The 20,265-nt window shown below is 33.3% G+C and overlaps 2 protein-coding genes across 4 annotated transcripts; both read left to right on the top strand.

Moving 5' to 3' along the window:
- The first annotated feature begins 241 nt into the window (after nucleotides 1-241).
- On the top strand, nucleotides 242-1,527 carry LOC119631477 (60S ribosomal protein L8). Of its 2 annotated transcripts, none has more exons than XM_038023716.1 (3): nucleotides 242-349; nucleotides 630-779; nucleotides 836-1,527. In XM_038023716.1, the coding sequence occupies exons 2-3, from the start codon at nucleotides 642-644 to the stop codon at nucleotides 1,466-1,468; spliced, it is 771 nt and encodes a 256-aa protein (XP_037879644.1). In that variant the 5' UTR covers nucleotides 242-349; nucleotides 630-641; the 3' UTR covers nucleotides 1,469-1,527. The 2 variants fall into 2 exon arrangements, with proteins under 2 accessions (XP_037879644.1, XP_037879645.1); XM_038023717.1 differs by having other exon boundaries at nucleotides 265-349; nucleotides 635-779.
- An 8,790-nt stretch (nucleotides 1,528-10,317) lies between these two features.
- On the top strand, nucleotides 10,318-19,618 carry LOC119631961 (failed axon connections). Of its 2 annotated transcripts, none has more exons than XM_038024606.1 (5): nucleotides 10,318-11,004; nucleotides 13,478-13,816; nucleotides 18,829-19,172; nucleotides 19,312-19,408; nucleotides 19,488-19,618. In XM_038024606.1, exons 1-5 carry the CDS (start codon nucleotides 10,627-10,629, stop codon nucleotides 19,539-19,541), a joined length of 1,212 nt encoding a protein of 403 aa, XP_037880534.1. In that variant the 5' UTR covers nucleotides 10,318-10,626; the 3' UTR covers nucleotides 19,542-19,618. The 2 variants fall into 2 exon arrangements, with proteins under 2 accessions (XP_037880534.1, XP_037880535.1); XM_038024607.1 differs by having other exon boundaries at nucleotides 10,320-11,004; nucleotides 18,838-19,172.
- The last annotated feature ends 647 nt before the right edge of the window (nucleotides 19,619-20,265 follow it).

Genomic DNA, 20,265 nt, shown 5'->3' with positions numbered 1-20,265 from the left:
TACGATTCAATATGTGGAACTACAACTGTGGAGATTTTCGTCTACAAAATTAATAAAAATTTTAGATGAATAAGTTTTTACTCGAAGTTTTTACTATTAAATTAATAAATTGCGGAAATAAAATTCTTGTGAAATATGATAATGTAATGCAATAACTTAGATTTTGATCGTTGTACCCTATTTTATTTAGAGTTTTAACGTTGCACAAAAAGTAGTGGTAGAATAAGACTTTCAGAAGGTTATCTTATTTTAAAGTCAATAAGTAAAAGTTACTATTAAAAGCACCTCTGACACGTTTAACAATAAACACAAAAAGTATTTACTTCCTTTTTCTTTTTTAGCTTGCTTGGTAGGTGTCAGACATCAATTTTTATTAGAATTTAATATAAAGGAATCTGCGAATTTTTGAAGAGTTTAAGTGAAAATAACAATTAAAAAGTAAAATATATATTGGGATTTAAGTGTAAAAGAGAATATTTTGTAATATCCCTTGCAATTATCTTCATTTGTTTGCGTGTTGAAATAAAACTTCATTGAGATTTATGTACAGAAGAAAAATATTTTATATCATCTCAAGAACTTTTACGTGTTGTAATTTAATTTTTATTTTTTAATCTACCCAAAAAAAGTTTAGAAATAAAATGGGTCGTGTTATTCGTGCACAACGTAAGGGTGCTGGATCCGTATTTAAAGCGCACGTTAAACACCGTAAAGGAGCTGCGAAACTAAGACCTTTGGATTTTTCAGAGCGCAATGGTTACATTCGTGGCGTTGTCAAGGTACGTTATTGTTATTTTTTTCTTATAAGTATAAAATCAATATTGATGGCTTTTAGGAAATTATTCACGATCCTGGTCGTGGCGCCCCTTTGGCTGTAGTACATTTCCGAGATCCGTATAGGTATAAAATACGTAAAGAACTTTTCATTGCACCAGAAGGCATGCACACCGGTCAATTTGTGTACTGCGGTCGCAAAGCCACTCTACAAATCGGCAATGTAATGCCTTTGTCTGTTATGCCTGAAGGTACAATTATATGTAATTTAGAAGAAAAAACCGGTGATCGTGGCCGTCTGGCACGTACCTCTGGCAATTACGCCACTGTTATTGCCCATAACCCCGACACAAAGAAAACGCGTGTGAAGTTACCATCGGGCGCTAAGAAAGTTGTGCCTTCTGCTAATCGCGCTATGGTTGGTATTGTGGCTGGCGGCGGTCGTATTGATAAACCCATTCTAAAGGCTGGCCGCGCCTATCACAAATATAAGGTGAAACGTAACAGCTGGCCAAAGGTGCGTGGTGTTGCTATGAATCCTGTTGAGCATCCTCACGGTGGCGGTAATCATCAGCATATTGGCAAAGCCTCCACAGTGAAACGGGGCACATCTGCCGGTCGTAAAGTTGGTCTTATTGCTGCTCGCCGCACTGGTAGAATCCGTGGTGGTAAAGGTGAAACTAAAGATAAATAGATTTAATTGTGTTAAAATATCAGTAAATTTGATATGAAATAAAATGATGTAAAAAAAGACTACTTTGACAAAATGGAAAAGGAGGTGATTTATCACAAGAGCGAATATGAGGTCGAAAAGGCATTAATTTTTCTATAAATCAAGCGAGCGAATTGTAATTTTATTTCCATAACGGTATGTTAATGTTTTAATTTGTTAAATACCGACTTTTAAAACGTTTATATAAAACAATATGGATGACGTTGGGAGAAAATAATGCAGATGAACGAGAAGTACTTACGAGATAATCGAGATAACAAAAAGAAATTTTTGCCTTTTACATGTATATATTTCTGTTAAGAACTACGGGAATTGAAAGGAGACCTTGAGTATTGAAAAAAGTGTGTGCAAAGTGAATCGATTGCACTTTTCAGGACACAGTGACACATTGTGTGGCGAAGGAGAAAGATTTTGTCTTGGAGACAAAAGGTGGAGATGTTCTCAATATATATATATATATTTTTTTTTTTTTCCTTCAAATTTATGGTCGAAAGTTAATTGTTTTCGTGCCTTCACTTTATTGCTGAAATGAAATTACGATCAATAATATTTTCGTTTTCTTCATAAGAATGGAAGCTTCCAAAAAACAACAAAACAACGATTGAAACCAGTGTTAATCAGAAGAAATAATGCTTGCGATAAAAGCATGAACGATAAGATATTCCGGATTAATATTGTAAGCTCCGCCTGAGCGAATTTTGCTATATACGGTCATATTTCTTTATACTAGGAACTCGTCCCTTAGTAATGGTTTTATTTGGCTGAAACAGACCATAATATCCTTACAAGAGTTGTTTAACTTATTGAACTCGTTTTTTCGAATATTTCGTTGGTGGGCGTAAAAAATGAGAAGAACTACAAAATCAAGACAACGCAGCCATGTTACTTTTTCGCTTCGTATACAGTATAATGCAAGAGACGGGAAACCTTTTTTGGCCTCGAAATTTTGGGTCAGAGATATTTTCTTATTAAACAGTCTTTTTTTTTTTTAAATAAATAATAAAATATATTTTATTAAGAAAATAATTACAAACATAGTTGAATGAACTTCATGTATAAATGTTCTCTTCGATGCTCCTTTGTTATTGAACTTGGGACGTCAATATAGTCAAGTCTGGTTTATAATTAGTAATTTATAATTTATTTTCGGAACTAAAATAGGTCACGTGAAATTATCAAATAGATCATTTGGTGACCCGCGGGCTGTAGGGTGACAACTCAAAACTGGAGGAATCGTATTAAAAAGCTCGCACAATATCATTTACCATGCTATGGGAAGTATGTAGAGGAATTCTGTTTAATGCAATATGGTTTCATTGTAGCCAATGATTGGCATTTTCGCTCTCTTCTCTTGCCTTTTCATGGGCATGGTGATTTTTTATACACCCCACAGAAGGATGGAATTTGCAGCATCCAAAAGGGATACAGAAAAGAGCTCAAAGGTCTTGTATGCATTCTTATTCAGTATCCGAATTGACGGTTTATCCATCTGTGCAATGTGTTTGGTAAATATTCTGCTAAGATATCAGTTTCAATTTCGCTAGCAAATGCATAAAAAGAATTGTCTTGTCCGGCACTTATAAACAATAATATCGGATATAACGATAAAAATATGTTAGTATATAGTGTATAGTATGTTTTGTGGGTGATTCTATATTATCTGTACAAAATTCCCACGCCTACGTATTATATACAGTATCGAAATTTTATTTTTTCGATTTTTTTAACTACAAAAGAGAGGGACATAAGAATAAGGCCGCTTGATTTATATAAATGATGACGACAGTAAAGATGGTGTCTGGAAAGAATTGACGGCGCCGTTCCTTGATTAGGAAGCAGAGATGTAATCATTGTTAGTTAAGTTCTGTCCGTTTTGGAGATATTTCCACAAGATTGACTGATTGAGAACGGAGGGGCAAATGAAAAATGGAGCATATAGTAAGATATAAAATACGACAAAATTGCATTAAAAGGAACATCCGGCACTTTCGATAAAAGATATCAGTCGCTCGAGATGATCATTGTTGCCAGCACGAACGATTTCAGAAAGATTGTTAAAAGTGAAAAGTGAGATGCCCACAAGTATCGGATAGTATTACACGGATCAGTTTTAAGTACACATTGTCGTACGTTTGATTACTCATGAGTCTGTTGAATATTTTAATTTCCTACGCCGCGAATATAGCATTCTATAGAGGCTCGGACGACTTGAAGGAATGAATCTAATAAAAGTGGCGATCGCTTTGCGTCCGGCTTATCTCACAATATTTATCCTTTCAATCCCGCTTGACATTTTTCTAGGTACTAATATAAAACAAAGCTTCCCGCGTATGCCAATCAGCTTTTTTATTTAGAAAAAAAACCACAGTGACCCGGTATCCAGATCAGAAGATACTCGTCAATGAGATGATCATTTAACATGTCATAAATATTAAAAACATATATGTTATATGGATCTTTGTTTTTGCCTAAACTCAAGGACGATTTGGTGTCGAAAGAGAATTCGAATTCTTTAATGTTATTTGGCTTGGCCCAAAAAAGCAAGAAGTTTGATAAAGGTAGAAGGGGGCTTTCCTAAAACTTTGAATTTGCCTAGTAAATACTTGATCGCCGACAAACTGACCGCTCCAGCTCCAACAGAACATAGAATCACATAATTGGAAAATCATTGTTTAGATAAGATCGTAGTTTCTGCTGGCATACAGCTCGTAGACCTGATTGCGTAAAGCTTCTTTTAAATTTAACAATAGACGTAAGGAGCTTTAGATCAATTTTGTACTTGCAATGAGTAGAGACCTAGACTGGAATGGATTTGATTTTATTGAAAATGCGAGACAATTTTAGGTAGCAAATTGTGTAGCTGCTGGAGTACTTATTATATCTGAATGCCTCCTTCTGGAGAAATGAAGATCTAAAAGTGATTACTTTCGTGATTACTTTGACGTTAGGAGATAAGAATGCAGACTTTGAGGGAGAGAGATTTGCATATCGTTTTAGCAGTATGTTTTGAAAGGTCTGGGAAAGATTTGGGAATATTTTTGAATGGACTAAGAATTTGTAGACAATCAGAGCTCTTTTTGAGGAAACAAAACTTTTTGGAGATTGGTCATGAGCTTAGCAATATCTGTATCCAGATTGGCAGTCTTTAAAAGCTTCCAAGTAGTGTCCTTAATTTAATCAAAGTTTTTTCGTTCATCCATGTGCCTTTGTTGGAAATATTGAGAACAATCTTGAATCCTTTCGCGAAATAGATCGCATTTGTTTCGTTAGCATTAAAGGATATGTTTAAATTAGCGTAAGCATTATAAAGCAGGTCGGCTTTGGCAGCAATATTATTAGCTGCTTCATGGAAAGATCTTCTTGCCGAGATTAATAAAAAATCGTCAATCAAAAGGATTGGCCTCAGGCGGCTGTCTTGCGTGCACCTTAACCGACTCCCAATCCATAACTAGAATAAGGTTTCCTTTTCGCTTTTCTTTTCGAAATTATCAAACTTGATAGTGTTTGCGTGCGTTTGGAATTTTTGCTTGGCGGTCTAGAGTCTTTGGAAGATCGCAGAAAGCGAACCACTATGGCTTAGATGAGAAACTATTAGTCATCTGGGGATTAGTCCCAGCAGCTTTTAAATTCACGTCGAGAAGTGTTGTGAATTGAAACTATGTGGGACAAGCGACTCAGAGAATCTATCCGAATTTTAAAAGTAATGGGAATACGGCGACTGTTTCTCCTGATACTCCATTAGACGATTCCAATTGGAGAAGTTTAAGTCTAAAGCATTACAAACAGTAAAACTGCGATTAGAGTGAAGAAAGATTGGCATGGATTTGTTCACCCAATTAAACTTACTAAAGCTTATAACAATGAGAAGAGCCCCTTGCCTCTACTATTTGAAATTGGATCACCAAGAATGCCACCAGAATATCTCGATGTGAAATTTTCAGCAAGCACTACATTTTGAAAGACTTCACGGAAGTCGCATAGTGTTTGTATTTCATCGCGAAAGATCTAGGTAGGAATATTTCATGGAAAGTAGAAGGATGCTATTACAATGTCATGGTTTAGAAATTTACTATTGATATTAACTATATCTGAAGAAGACTTGGATGGAATCTGTTTAAAGAGGATTCCATTCTTAAAAAGGATGATAACGCCATCGTATACATCGGCGCGACATTTATAGACCAATATATAGTTTGAAAAAATCTGAATGAGTGAACGACACGTTTGAATCTTTCAATATTATATTGAAAAAAGGAAATCATTTTTAGTTATTTGAGAGCTTTAAATTAATATTGGATCGAGATTGTCGTAGCTTTTCCTAGATATATTTGAATGCGGACATTATGATGGGTAAACCTTGAACGCTAATGCGAAAGTGGTGAAGATTTCATCAAGAAGTTTGTCTATCTCGGTGGACTTATGGTTGTTATAAATAATCCTAGGTTTAAATGGAAAATCTTAGGTTAAAAAGAACCGCCTTGTGAACTAAATAGATGAGAGAGATAAGCCTATCAGCTGCCACTCACTTTTCTCTATAATTATAATTGTTTAAATTCAAGGTCGAATCAAAAATCGGCAGTAAAAACGAGATTTATATTACGTTGCCGTTGAAGATCGTTTTCTAACTCCCTAACTCGGGTAAAAAGTTATACTGACTTGAAAGTGGGTGAAATATCGGAAGAAATGCGATATGTGATGATTTTTTATTAGAAAAAAGGTGAAATATGCTAAAGAATGCTGTGAAAGAACGAACGGCCCACAAGTGGTTTGCGCGACGCATCTCGCTCTGGTCGAAAAAAGTTGACCTGATGGCGCAAGACCGATACGCAAGTTGCCATGAAATGGCAAAGGCAGTAAACATCAATTCCATGACCGTTTGGAATCATTTGAAAAGAGCTGGCTACAAAACGGAGCATGAAATCGCGGAAAAACCGCAAGGTCTTTTTATATGATACATTATTTTTTTTGAACTGAATCTTCCGCGTCCCGTTCGCTTTTAAAAGTTGAGAAAAGGAAAATTTATCTGAATTTTCTAAAATTGTAGCACCGAGAAAACGGCAGTACATAGCTGAGCACTTCACTGCATTCTTGAATTTAGGCTTCGATACGTACATATATAGAAAATAAAAGCTTCAAGGACTCATCCTTCCGGTTTCTTGAAATTTACTTTGCTCAATAAAGTGCATCACGATGGCCTATTTCCTCTAACCTCCATTTCCTGAATTCTTTACTTAGGTAGTCAATCAAAAATGTTATTTGCTTTTATATTCCTATGCTATTAGGTTGTTTGGAAAGTCATTTCGTTTCTTTTTTTTTTGCCAGAATGAAAGGCAATTTATAATCGACAAATATATTATTATGAACGATGAAATTCGATAAAATGTAATCTCTAAGTGATTTTACGAATTGTAATTCGTTGGTCTGCATCAGTTATTTTGTTTTCATCAGCTTGAACTGGCCTTGTATATGTGGGTCACATTTTCAATATCAAAATTGTTGAAATTAAAATTTTGTAAACTAGTTTTGGCACTGACGGTCTGTCAATACACCTCCATACAGAACGAATGATATTTTTCTTGCTTGAACAGTATCATTATCTTTCCGAGAGTCAAAAATTAAAATGTAGGGAAAATGGTGCTTTTTTACTTTCCATGCTTGAAAGGCCATGAATCAAAAGCTGCTGCGTAGAATCAATCCGACTTTATCACAAGCAAGCCTTGGTATATCGGCTGAAAATGCGGGTCAAGTGTCAATTTGGCTGTGGGAAAATGCAACTACGAAATGACTTTCCGAAGAACTCAATGTACAATTAATATATCAAACTATATTTTAGTTTTTTTTTATCCGCCTGAGTGGCCGAGTAGGCAAGAGTCTCGACTAGCAACTCAATAGTCGTGGGTTCAAACCTCAAGTGCGGTAGAGTTTTTAATAAAAGCCGACAGCCCTAGATGCTAGTGCTTTTAAGACTTTAGTCTTAGAATTTATTCTTATTATTATTAAATTTATAATAATAATAATAATAATATTTTAGTTTTACATAGGTCTTTTGCTTATACCCATCACCGAAGGATGCGGGGTATATTCGTTTTGTCACCTCAGGTTTGCACCTCCCAGAAGGAAGAATCAGAGACCCCACAGAGTATATATATATATATATATATATATTCTTGATCAGCATCGAGTTCTAAAACGATTTCAGCTTGTCCGGACGTCCGTCGTTGTAATCTCTGCTGTAAACATTCTCTTGGCCGCAAAAATGACGACATCGCCTGCAAATTTGCAAAAGAATTTGGAAGCGACCTAAACTTTTCAAAGGACACGCTTACGACACATGTCTCATGCCTCTATGACAAAAGCTTTTATTTTGAAAATAGAAGAAACCAACTGCGCCCAATCCCTATTGTAAACCATGAGAATTTTCTTCTTTTAGTTCTTTTGTCTTTTTTTTGGTTTAACGGTCATGAAACGGTATAAAAGATTCGGTCCCGACTGAATTTAACCTTCTTACTTCTTCTTTATCAAATGGTATAATAGGGCAGGTGGACACATCCTTTCATGGTGTCAGCCGTTTGTAAACTTGTGTGCGTTTTGGAATCTTAGTGCCCGAATATGATCTGAATGTTGTTACCTTGACACCATCGTCGTCGATCAAAGCCTGCCTTATCGGAAAAATCGAAATCGTCTATTTGAAATTGTTTGAAGGATCTTTTCAATGTTCTCTCAGAAATCGTACTTTTATTAAATTTTTATCCGCTTCTATAGCATCCGTCCTCTTTGTTGGAATTCGTATAAAATGAAATGGCTGTGTTTCGACCATTTTTCATTCACTTTCATCAGTGATTGAGATTAACTAGGCAGACAACGCCAATATCATGGGTTATTAACACATGCTTTCCACGAACTAATCGCTTATCAGAGATTTAAAATAACAAGTTTTATAATCATTGATTTTTAATGGTCATGTCCATAACATGTCTCTGTCCATGGAATGCAAGCGGGCTAGAAGTTCTATATCCTGTTTCGGTGTTGCTCAAACATTTAAAAAATTTTTAATTAAAAAAAAGAAAACGCAAATGTTTGCATGCTTTGCAAATATCTTAAGAAGTTCTTCGTTTTCATTGTGCTGATGGAATGCATGCTGTTTATGTGTCCAAGATTGTATATCGAAATAAAGACATAATAACATGTTCGTACTAATTTTGTTTTACAAAGGATGCTATTAAAAAGGGAACTTGCATTTTGCAATGCGTATTCATTGCGTGAGAAAACAATGTGCTCTTCTTCTTTAGATAGAAAAAGCTGGCATATCCAGCTAGGAGGAGAACAACTTTTTATGCAATGAGGTCCTGGACGAGCGATTTAGTGGTAAGAAATACCGAGAAATAGATCCTTTATGTCTCTCCATCAGTAATCCTACTCTGAGAGGAGAAAATCCGAAACCACACGCAGCTAAAAACTGCAACGACAATTAAATTTTCCATAAGTATCTACCTGAATAGCGACTGACTAAGCGTATATGTAATTAACAGACGCTTTTGTTCAATCCTACATTAATTGAATTTTTTTGGTTATTAGTTATAGTTTTCCGTACATTGAAACAATAATTTTTTCTACCCACCATTATCAGATGGGGGTGTACTCATTTTGCTTTTTTTTTTCATAATATGTGTAACACCCAAAAGGAAGCTTCAGAGACGCCATAAAGTAGATATTGTCTTGAATGAATCACTGGTAGTTTGATTGTTTTTTTCACGATACGAAACGAATATATTGGCTGCCTAAAAATGGGTTAGTTCTGAAATGAATACGGTAGACACCGCAATTAATTGTTTCTTAATAATACCAGCGATATGGGTATCAAAGAAATAAATAAACTTAGGGAGTAGAATGCGAAAAGTATAGTGTATGGGGTGGGTACGGGAATATAGCTCGCCGAATATAACTTTCTTACTTGTTTATATTCGAAGTGGGAGTACATATATCTTATAGTATGTATATGTATACTTTTTCCTAGTGTCAACAAAAGATTCTTGCAAAAAATATTTTGTTTCTAATTTACGCCCTAAAATTTATTTCGTAAAAATCGATTTGGACACAATAAAGCCGATAGGCTTAGATACTAGGGCTTTAAGACTTTAGTTTTAAAATTTATTCTCTGGCTAAATGGATAATGCTGATAATATATTATTAAGGCATGCAAGAATTATAAATAGAACTGTTCAAACTACTTTGCTGGTTGCATTCTTGTTCCTTGTGTAGTTTATTTATATTAATTACTAGCGTGATAATAAAGTAGTGGCTATGGCGGGATTTTCCAACAGTTCTTATGCGCGCTTTACAATAAAATGTTGCATTGTTTAATAATTCAATAAAAATTTTTAATCAGATGAAGTGTTTTTCTGCATACAATCAACTACTTAAATAATAAAAATATTGAATTGCTTCACTTTGCCTTAAATTTGTTAATATTACTACATTGCTAGCACATTTAATAACTTATCTTCACTAACGAATGTTAATAATATAGGAAAGGCTATCTTTTATAGAAAATTGTATGAGAAAAATCATCGACTTCTATGTCTACACTTTCCTATTTATGTACGCTATTTACATCATTTTATAAATGTATTGTTTGGGAAATTCGTAATACAAGAACTACGTGTTTAACCGGTGCAGCCAAATGTTAAATATTCTGACTCTGAAACTTTAGCATAGAGTATAGCAGTGGCGGAAACAAATAATTGGCAGCACTATTTATTGTATATACAGTTGCGTCTGCAAAATTTTGCTTTTGTGTGATTTTAAACTTAGTAGTATTTCTGATTTCAGAGGATAGTGTTCGCGCGTTGGTCTTGGCGTTATTTTTTGTGTTTGAGAAGATTTATGTATAAAGGATATATAGCGCTATATGTGAGTGTTTGTAAGCAAGTGGAAGTATATATACGTGCAGATACATACAGATATTTGTATATGTGGGCATTTTGAGAAACTCTCGCAACTTACAGTGAATTTTTTGGTGTGGCAAAAACCATACAGTAATAAATTTTACAAATATTAAAAAAAAAAGGAAAGCAGAGAATATTATAAAAATAACGATATAAAGTTAAAAAGGAAATATAATGTCGTCTGAAGTAGCAAATACGATCCCAGCAGCAGAAAATAAGCAAGAGGAGACAACCCCAGTCGATAATGCTGTCGTAGAAACTTCAGGGGAAGGAAAAAATGAAAGCTCACCAGATACTGATGCCGTTAACGCCCAAGAGAAAGCAGAGGAAACTAATGCTGCATCCGAAGATACGAAAAAAGAAACAGAAAGTGCGGCTGCAGGTTCAAATAATAAATCTGAGCCAGCTCCCAAATGCAATGTTCATAAGACAAATTTTGAAAAGGACATGATATATTTATATCAATTCTCTAGAACACCTCTTCTACCTTCTCTGTCGCCATATTGCTTGAAAGTGGAAACCTGGCTCCGCCTAGCCGGACTAAAATACGAGGTATGTGTAAGATCCAGAAATTAGTCGCATATAATAGTATAATTATATATATATATATATATATGTCTGTATGTATATATTATCTATGCAATTAATGTTGTGTAGCAAATCAAACCGCCATATTGTATTTTCCCGGCCTCCACCTTCCTCCTTTCCATTGCTTGATCTATTATATTTACATCAAAAACGAGCAAGAAAAAAAAAGTACATTTCCTTTTAGGAATTTTATTCCAGTTTCCAGAGTTTAAGCCGTTGTTTATCATACACAAATGCACATGTATATATGTATGCATTGATTTGTTTTTATGAGTGTATACAGTAGAAAAAATGCATTTACGCTCAAAATTTCATTACAGCGAGACTAATAGAGAGCGAGATATAAATAAAGAGTATTCGTCAGAGAGAGAGAGAGAGAGAGAGACGTAGTGGGTAATGAATGTGTATACAAAGGAAATGTTTCACTTTTACTTCTTTTTACCGTTAAGCGGAAAACAAAGAAATATATAAACCTTATGTGCATATTTATGTGTACATTGACATCCATAACACATTTAAACATGCGGGGGCTCTTCTAGTAGCTCAACTGAAGTACAAAAACACCCCGCTTAGAACAAAGTTGAGTTCGTAAAAAGAGCGAAGCACAAATTTTGTAAGCGAGAAAAAAAATTAATATATATATATATATATTTTATGAGGGCTGCTTCTTACAGACATTAATGATATTTCTCATCATTTCTTATTTCTTTTAAGAGAGTCTAGCCTTTCACTTTATTATGCATTGTTTAATTTTTATTCGATTTGAAACTGGGGTTTAGAAGTGTGTCTCAAGTCCGTTATTCGATTTACATGGTGACCAAAAGAATTGCATTGAAGCATGAGAGACAAGTGCGCGCTCTCCTAAAATAAAAAAAAAAAAAAAAAACTGTACTCCATAATAGTACGGTTCGCTTCCAATTTGTGCATAACTTTTTTTAGGGTGTGGAATGTGTAAAATTTCTTATATGGCAACAATATTTATTTTGCAAATATGTATGCAAGTACTTTGGAAATGAGGAAGACATGTACATATATTTAAATATATATATATTTGAATGACATATACGAGGGAATATTTAAATTTACATATGGACAACATACAAAATGTATGCGATATGTATGCATGTAGTATATACATCCATATCTGTTGAATGAATTAGAAATAAAGAAAATTCTTGTGCTTCATATTAGCGTATGTACATAATATATGTATTTGCTTCTTTAACAAATTAATTTCCATTGGAAGTATCTATGTATATGTACATTTTCTTTGCTTCCTTTGTTCAGTTTCAATATTTGAATCGTTGCTTGGACACCGTAATAAATAGACAGTAAATAAAACAACAAATACTGGAAAAGACAACAAGCATCTACATAAAACTGGATTATATTGTTTGAGTCGCTTCATGTTTACTCACTCGCTTCCAAAGGGTGTAGACATTTGCGTGTGCGTATGAATGTATATATATATATATATATATATATATATATATGCTGAAATGATAGTTATGAGAATATGGGATTCAAGTTCTTGGGAGAAGTTTCGTGCAATTTGGTTTCATTAAGCGACCGTCAACCACCCCCTCATATAAACTTCCTATAAAGCAAAGAGAGGCAATAAGAAAGAAAAACAAACTTTGCTTTTCTGCATTTGTATGTTATATATGTATATATATGTGTACAAATATATGTGTATATATATATATATATATACATGCATGCATGCTTTGGAAATTCAAACGAATGTACAGCATATCAACCCCACCCTGTCAATGTGAAATGATGTTCCTTTTGGAAAATACTGACAAAAATAATAATAATAAAAAAAAAAATATATATATATATACATATATATAAATACCGACCGAACCACACCCATTTTATTATATTAATATATATTTATATATATGTATTTTCTAAATGCATGCATGTGCGTATTTACGCAGATTGATTGTTGTTTGTTGCGTGTACACATATAAAAGCAACATGTTGCAAAGTTGATATACTGTACAAAATTCTTAAAGGGCACAAAGTTTTCTGCCAACATTATGCAAACTCGTATATGATTTTAATTGAAGAAGGAATTTATTGATAAGAATGTTGCACATTCATATACATACATACAGTAAACAAATAAGCATAAATAAATATTTTTGTACCTATGGCATTTCTCCATTTTCTGCAATCTTTTATTCTATCCAAATAATATTCGAGCGTTTATTTTGCATGCATGAATATGTTATATAGGCGTACATAGATTTTATGTAACCCCGAACTATTTTTTCCTGTATCTAATAAGGACCAGAGATTATTTATATTCTCCAAATAATCCGTTCGCATTCAACTTAGAACAATGAAAAAAAAAAAAAAAGAAGAAAAATTGAACCAATCTTTCTAACGGGCTTCTGCATTTGTTTTTTTTTTTTTTTTATTCTAGAACGTTGATCATAAAATGCGTTTTAGATCAAAAAAAGGACAATTACCATTTATCGAATTGAATGGTGAAGAGATTGCGGATTCGGCGATAATTATAAAGGAATTATCAGCTAAATATAATAAGGACCTCGACGCTGGTTTAACATCGGAACAGCGAAACGTTTCGTATGCTATGATTGCTATGCTCGAGAATCATTTGATCTGGATTATTTTTTACTGGCGTGCTAAATATCCCGATAATGTTCTTAAGGGATATAAAGTGAATCTGCAGCATGCCTTGGGCTTACGTTTGCCAAACTCGATTTTGAATTTCTTTTTCAAAATAACATTCGGCCGAAAGGTGAGTAAATTTCAATTGCAATGCTAGTTAAATCCAATACATATATAACCCTGTTACGTTTATTCTTTGCTTATGCCCTTATCGAGCAATCCATTACCATCGATGACCCATATTTGCATGTGCCCCGAATTTTTATATGCCATTATTTTCATTTTCCATTTCTTTTGGATAAAATTTTCAGATTATGATTTTTAAGATCTTTTCAAACTAAAATCTAAAAATGACAGATTTTGAACAAAAAGTAATAGCACGCACAAACAAATTTTTTACGTGTGTGAATGTGTTTAGTTGACAAGTGAAAAATTGATATGTGTATTAGTTTTTGACTGCAGGCAGTTCAATAACATAGCATAACATTTATGCTGCGTCAAAATCAGGTAACTATACGGCGATGGACGCATGATTTGTAGCCACTTCACTATGACATCATATATAAAAATTTTTATTGAAAGATGTGAGTGTGTGTATGTGTGCGTGTGTGCGTGTGCGTGTGAGGGATTTATAAAAAATATATATTCAAAATATTTGAAAACATTCCATTTTGAAACGACTTCTGAAAATATGAGAATTTCATGCATTTTGAAATTGTCCAGAATAATTTACTTAAAAAATATTTCGATTAAGCTGAATAATTGTTACTTCTCGACATCGTACAACCATCTTTTATGCAAGCTTTTCATATTTCTCCTTCGATACAAAAAAAAAAAAGTGCGCTAACATCCTCCAATTCCAATATGTACTCTGTAGTACTTTAAACCTATGCTACCTAAATGTCTTTGAGTGTATTTTGATAATTTCGTTATTATATATTATGCGATTGTTATATGTTGTCTTCTAGTCGCAAAACAAAACTACAAAAAGTAAACATGTCCTTGATCATCGTACGCTTTTGAGTCACCCTTCATTTGTTTGAATGTTTACTGCGGGCAGGACTAAGAGAGGAAGCTTAAACTGGCCATATGCATTCTCATAGGCACACTTATATATCATACGTATGCATATCTTCTGAGATTTGGGAGAACAGAATTCTTATGGAATATCTACTCATGCATTCCATAGCATACAGTTAAGAAAATTTGTAGAATGTCAGCGCTGATGGAGGCCTAATAGCGTTGAAGAAGAACGCATGTTAAAATCATCATTTCAAAATCGAATGTTTATAGCTTTTCCCTTCAATTCTAACAATTATCGAAATCAAGAACGGACATATATTTATTTTCTCGGAATATCTGCAAAACTCAAAAGGAAACTACAGTGACAGCAAAACTCTTTCGAGCAACGTCAAATTCTGAATCGATCGAGGTATCATGTATTCATATCATGTCATATACTGAACAGTCTCTAGGTTATAAAAATTAAGATATCAAGTTTGATAAGAGCATTGAACAAGCTAAATTAGTCAAAGGACCCGCTTATAAGCTTATAAACATAAGCTGATACTATCTTTGCCTTCAAAAGTAAAAAAGAAAGACATGTTTTGTGTTTCCTACCCAAAAGCCAAAAGCCAACACTTCGTAAAAATTTTCACGCATTTTTGTGCATTTTTGCAATTCTACACAGTATCCGTATAAGAGTGGGATAAATCGGTCACTTCCCTTCCCTATTACAGACTATAGAACATTTCTATATTTTTTCTTTCTTTAATATGACGACGATGAGTATAAAAGATTGGATAAAGAAATAAAGATAAAAAAAAAAAAAGTCGATCAATAGATGAAAAGATTTTTTCCTATTTGTTTCTAACTCGTTTAATATGACAAAAATTTTACTTTTCATTTTTCAATTTTAATATCAAGCGCACATTAACGCAAGCAAATCTTTTTAAAGCTTGTTTGAGCTCATCACGAGTACACAGATAAATAAATAACTATAGAGTGAAAAGTGCATTGTTCGACACCAGCTCTATAAATTGGTTACAAACCTTTGCAGTCATGCGATGTATATATCATATATTCATATATTCATATTTAAATCCATATACTCATATAGCTATGTACATATGTACGCAGACTCGCTGGCTCTTATGCCAAATTTGCAGCATATGCTTTAAATCGCGTTTTTATAAGACTTGGCAGCATTTTATACATGCTTGTACAACTTAAAATATATATGCATGTATATTTATATTGCTCCTCTTATGTATCTATATATGTAACAGCCTTTGAGTGATTGCAAGCGAGAACTCTTGCCCCATTATATATAGCGAGCTTTCATGTCTCATTTGATTAAGGAATAACTTGCAAATAAAAATTTAAAATACTAAAGTTCTAAGAAATACTACGTTCTTCCAATTATCGATGTTTTAAATAAGTGTACATTTCATTAAATGCCTTTGCCGATTTTGTAACCATGACTGACGAAAGTGATAAGAAGCAAATTAATATCAAGTTTATTCTCCTAAATGAAATTCCAAGTTTATAATCTTGGTCGCTCGATTTCGTTATTCATGGCTATCAAGAATAGATATGTATATAGTTCATGGAATCTCCGATGGTTACTTTCATGCGTTGCAAAATTTCGTAACTTAGCTTGGACCGAGAAGGTAAATTTTAGAATTTCAAAAAAAAAAATAATACGATCAACATTATCGGGTTCTGTTCGGAATACGGTGAGAGAAGAGATGCGCATTTGAAAATTATAGAGAATAATTTTTGAAGATTATCTCAGAGAGTAATGGGTGAAAATGTTTCCAATCGGCCTATATCGGCCGATAACGTACACCTAACTAAAAATAATAAAATTATCCAAATGATTTTAGCTTAATTTTTATTTATTCTTTCACATAACAAGACAAGTAAGAACATTACAATCGTGCAGTGTCGACTATTGCGTAACCTACACCAATTCGCTCGTTTTGTTAATAATGCACCAAAAAAAGTAGACATTATTTTCGTGCAGAGCCCGCGTAGGCGAAGATTAGACTTTCTCTCCCTATAAGAGTTTCCGTTTCCCGATAGCGCCTATATAAGTAAGGATCGAAAAGAAATAGACCTATACGATTTAAATTCCCTGTCGTTAATTTTTAGGCTGAAACGTTACTATGAATTAATTTCCATCACAAAATACTAAGAATGAGATTACTATTCATGAGATATCTTATATGGAGTGGAGCCAAGAAATAGATCCATTTTTTGTTTTTATTTAATTGCTATCGTGAACAAATTTTCATCGCAAAAAATTTAACAATTAGGCTTTTTTGGCATATAAGTGAAGGGTTTATGTTTCATGCTTACATGCGATGGCATCCAAAGAGTAGGCCCGCGTTCAAATTCGGTAAGGTAGATTTCCTTGTCAATTTACTGTTATAAGCTAATTTTCACCATGAAAAATCAAATCCGCCACCTTTTTACCATATAAAGCTTCATTTTCCATAGGAACGGTTATATGAGAAGCGTTTCAAAAAATTGTCCCAGCCGATCCATAGTTTTCATACTAATTTTGAATGCCGAAATACTATTACTTGGCAATGTTTGTCGAGAAATTTTGAAAATTGCAATGTTTTTGAGCGATCGAAACATTTGCAATAGCGTTCGTCCTTGGATCAAAGTAAGTCAGTGTACCAAATTTTATCAAAATATCTCGAAAATTGCGAGCCGCAGCTTGAATACAAAAGCAAAATAGGCAGACATCAGACGGATAGACAAATAGGCAGACTTAGATCGCCTTAGAAAATGATTCCGAATCGATCAGTATAATAAAGGGTGTTAAGGTCTTCTGGGCGTTACATACGTCCGCACTAATGTAATATACCCTGTACCACAAGTGGTGTGGGTTATAAAAAGAATAAAATAGATAGACTGCGTAGTGCCTGCTTGGGCGAGACGCTGTTGTATTGTTTCCTTCTTGTTCCCATCAGTAGTTTCTAGTAGGTATAGCATAACACATCTCAATACTCAATATTTCTTGCATCATATTCTGAATCTTTTTACGGCCGTTTGTTCCTGCCTGCGTGCATGTTTGTGTCTACCAAATATATTGTAATTTTTCCCAAAGGCGAATCGTATTAAAAGTGGCTTGCAGCTGCAATCTTGTGTTGGAAATATTGTTGCGTGGAAAACTGTTATTTCATTTGTTCGGAAATGAGAAAAATCTGGATATGATAGAATCGTTTTTTTTTTTGAGTTTCCTCCCACCTAAGCGTTATTTAATATAAAAATTTGTCCCCTTCCTCTAAATTTGCACCATATTGCGAGTTTTTGTATAAGGGCTGTCATGAGGAGTTAAGCTTCTTGCACGGCAAGAAGATTTGATATTTTGTGAATAAAAGCGATTGTTGCGAGTATTTAATAGTTGGCCCTACAACGTAACTGTCGCCACAAGTATTTGCATTTCCTTTTTAATTGATTTTCAATTGTTTGAGCGGATATTATCCGTAAATGCATTTTCTCTCTCTCTCTCTCTCTCTCTCTCTTCTATATACGAGTCGTGTTTGTGCGGATATAATTGCTTTTAATTTGAATGAATTCTAAAATATTTGCTTTTTAGTAAGTAAAGAGTGCTGGTGTATAGAATATTTAACTAGTGACTTTAACTGGTTCGATAGTAAAAAGTTTAGTTTGTTGTTGTTGTTGTTGTTTCGTGTTTTTCCATTTTAAAAGAGGTCGTATACGAAGAAATCGAATTTCAAATGATGGCAGATTAGGCGGAGAAGGTAAAAAAAAAATTATAAATTTTGTTCGATGATGTATTGAATTCATTTCAGCTTGGTCGTTCCATGTAGGTAGGGGTAAGGATGCTGATACAAGCCGCCTTACCGGTATTGCTGCTTATCGACATGAAGCATAGCAGCATATGTTTTTAATGAAAATATGAAATTTTCATTTTTATTCGCTTGAATACATTAAGCGATTAATGGACATTATTCGGACAATGACATGTTTTCTGCTACTTGTAAGCTCACCATCTATCTTGTTGTGTAGAGTGCTTAGTATGTTTTTGGTTGTGTTCGTACTTTTTCAGTTGATCTACACTTTTATTTCTATAATTGTATTGTGCAAATTTTTCATAAATAGTGGTTCCAGGGTACAAAAAAGCTTAAAGCTCATGGAATAGGTGTACACAGTGCCGAGGAAATTGAGGAATTCGGTAAAAATGATTTAAAGGTGCTCAGCGAAATGTTGGATTGCAAGCCATTCTTTTTCGGTGACGAGCCTACAACATTGGATGTTGTTGCGTTCGCAGTACTCTCACAGCTGCACTTTCTATCAAAGGATGTTCCATATACTTTGCGTGACTTTATGGCTGAGAAGTGTCTTAACTTAGTGGGTCATGTGTCGCGCATGAAAGACAGGTGCTTCCCGGATTGGGATGAAATTTGTACTAAATTGGATTTGAATGCCCACATTCAAAAGCAGGAGTAAGTATATCGCATTTATTTTAATAAAAAGCTTCTTTTTTTTTTTTTTTTTTTTATTTATTCATTTTATATATTCATTAATTTAATTATTTATTTATTTTGTGCTAATGGTCTTTCTAATTTAATTAACATGTCTTAGGCCTGAGAACAAAGAAGGCAAAGATGGAGAGATGGAAAAATCAAACGAACAAGACAATGAAGTTGATAAGACCGAAAAAGAATTAGAAAAGGATAAGGTACAGTAAAATAAATTTCGCAATAAATAATAAATGGAAATATATGAAAGGAAATAAATAAATCAATTTGATTTTGCAGACAAATGAAAAAGAAATTTCTGAAGAGAATAAGGAAAAAGAAGAAGCAAAATAAAGAACTTATCCAATATTATGGCCATCTCTGTAAACAAAACGCATTTATATGAATAAAAAAGAAAAAAAAAAAAAAAAAAAGAACAACAAAATAAAAAGTAAAGGCATGAAGAAATTTAAACACAATGATCGATGGTCAAAATGTTAACTTAAATCATGAAATGTAAAAAACATAAAAATAAAGTCATAATAATATTTTAATATTTGCACACGATTGTATTACGTTTATATATTAATTACGTTTACGCTATTTATAACGGCATTAGCATAAAATTTATATATACATATTAAGAAGAAAGAAAACAGAATGCGTACATAAAAAAATGATTAGTTCAACAAGCTACTAAGTAACGATTTTGACGATTGAAGAGATGATTCATAATTAATCTATTTCCAAATTCAGTTTCAGGTAGTGATGAGAACTCAATGCGGTTATAAATAGCGTAAACGTAATTAATATATAAACGTAATACAATCGTGTGCAAATATTAAAATATTATTATGACTTTATTTTTATGTTTTTTACATTTCATGATTTAAGTTAACATTTTGACCATCGATCATTGTGTTTAAATTTCTTCATGCTTTTATTTTTAGTTTCGTTTTTGTTTTTTTTTTTTTTTTTTTGCTTTTTCTTATTTTAAAATATATTAAAGTCTTCTATGAAACAAGAAAAACAAAAAACAAAAAAAAAAAAAACAGTTTGTTTCAAATCGCGTACTTTC

This window comes from Glossina fuscipes, unplaced genomic scaffold (assembly GCF_014805625.2).
Source record: "Glossina fuscipes isolate IAEA_lab_2018 unplaced genomic scaffold, Yale_Gfus_2 1, whole genome shotgun sequence".
Lineage (NCBI taxonomy): Eukaryota > Metazoa > Arthropoda > Insecta > Diptera > Glossinidae > Glossina > Glossina fuscipes.
The sequence above is the reverse complement of the archived record's forward strand: the minus strand, read 5'-3'. Positions and strand labels throughout refer to the sequence as shown.

Excerpts from the sequence above, each read along its gene's own strand:
- LOC119631961 (XM_038024606.1), top strand. The coding sequence starts at position 10,627 with ATGTCGTCTGAAGTAGCAAATACGATCCCAGCAGCAGAAAATAAGCAA. Across the intron at positions 13,817-18,828 it reads AAATAACATTCGGCCGAAAG|TGGTTCCAGGGTACAAAAAA; the intron begins GTGAGTAAATTT and ends TTTCATAAATAG. Across the intron at positions 19,409-19,487 it reads AAGAATTAGAAAAGGATAAG|ACAAATGAAAAAGAAATTTC; the intron begins GTACAGTAAAAT and ends TTGATTTTGCAG.
- LOC119631477 (XM_038023716.1), top strand. The coding sequence starts at position 642 with ATGGGTCGTGTTATTCGTGCACAACGTAAGGGTGCTGGATCCGTATTT. Across the intron at positions 780-835 it reads ACATTCGTGGCGTTGTCAAG|GAAATTATTCACGATCCTGG; the intron begins GTACGTTATTGT and ends GATGGCTTTTAG.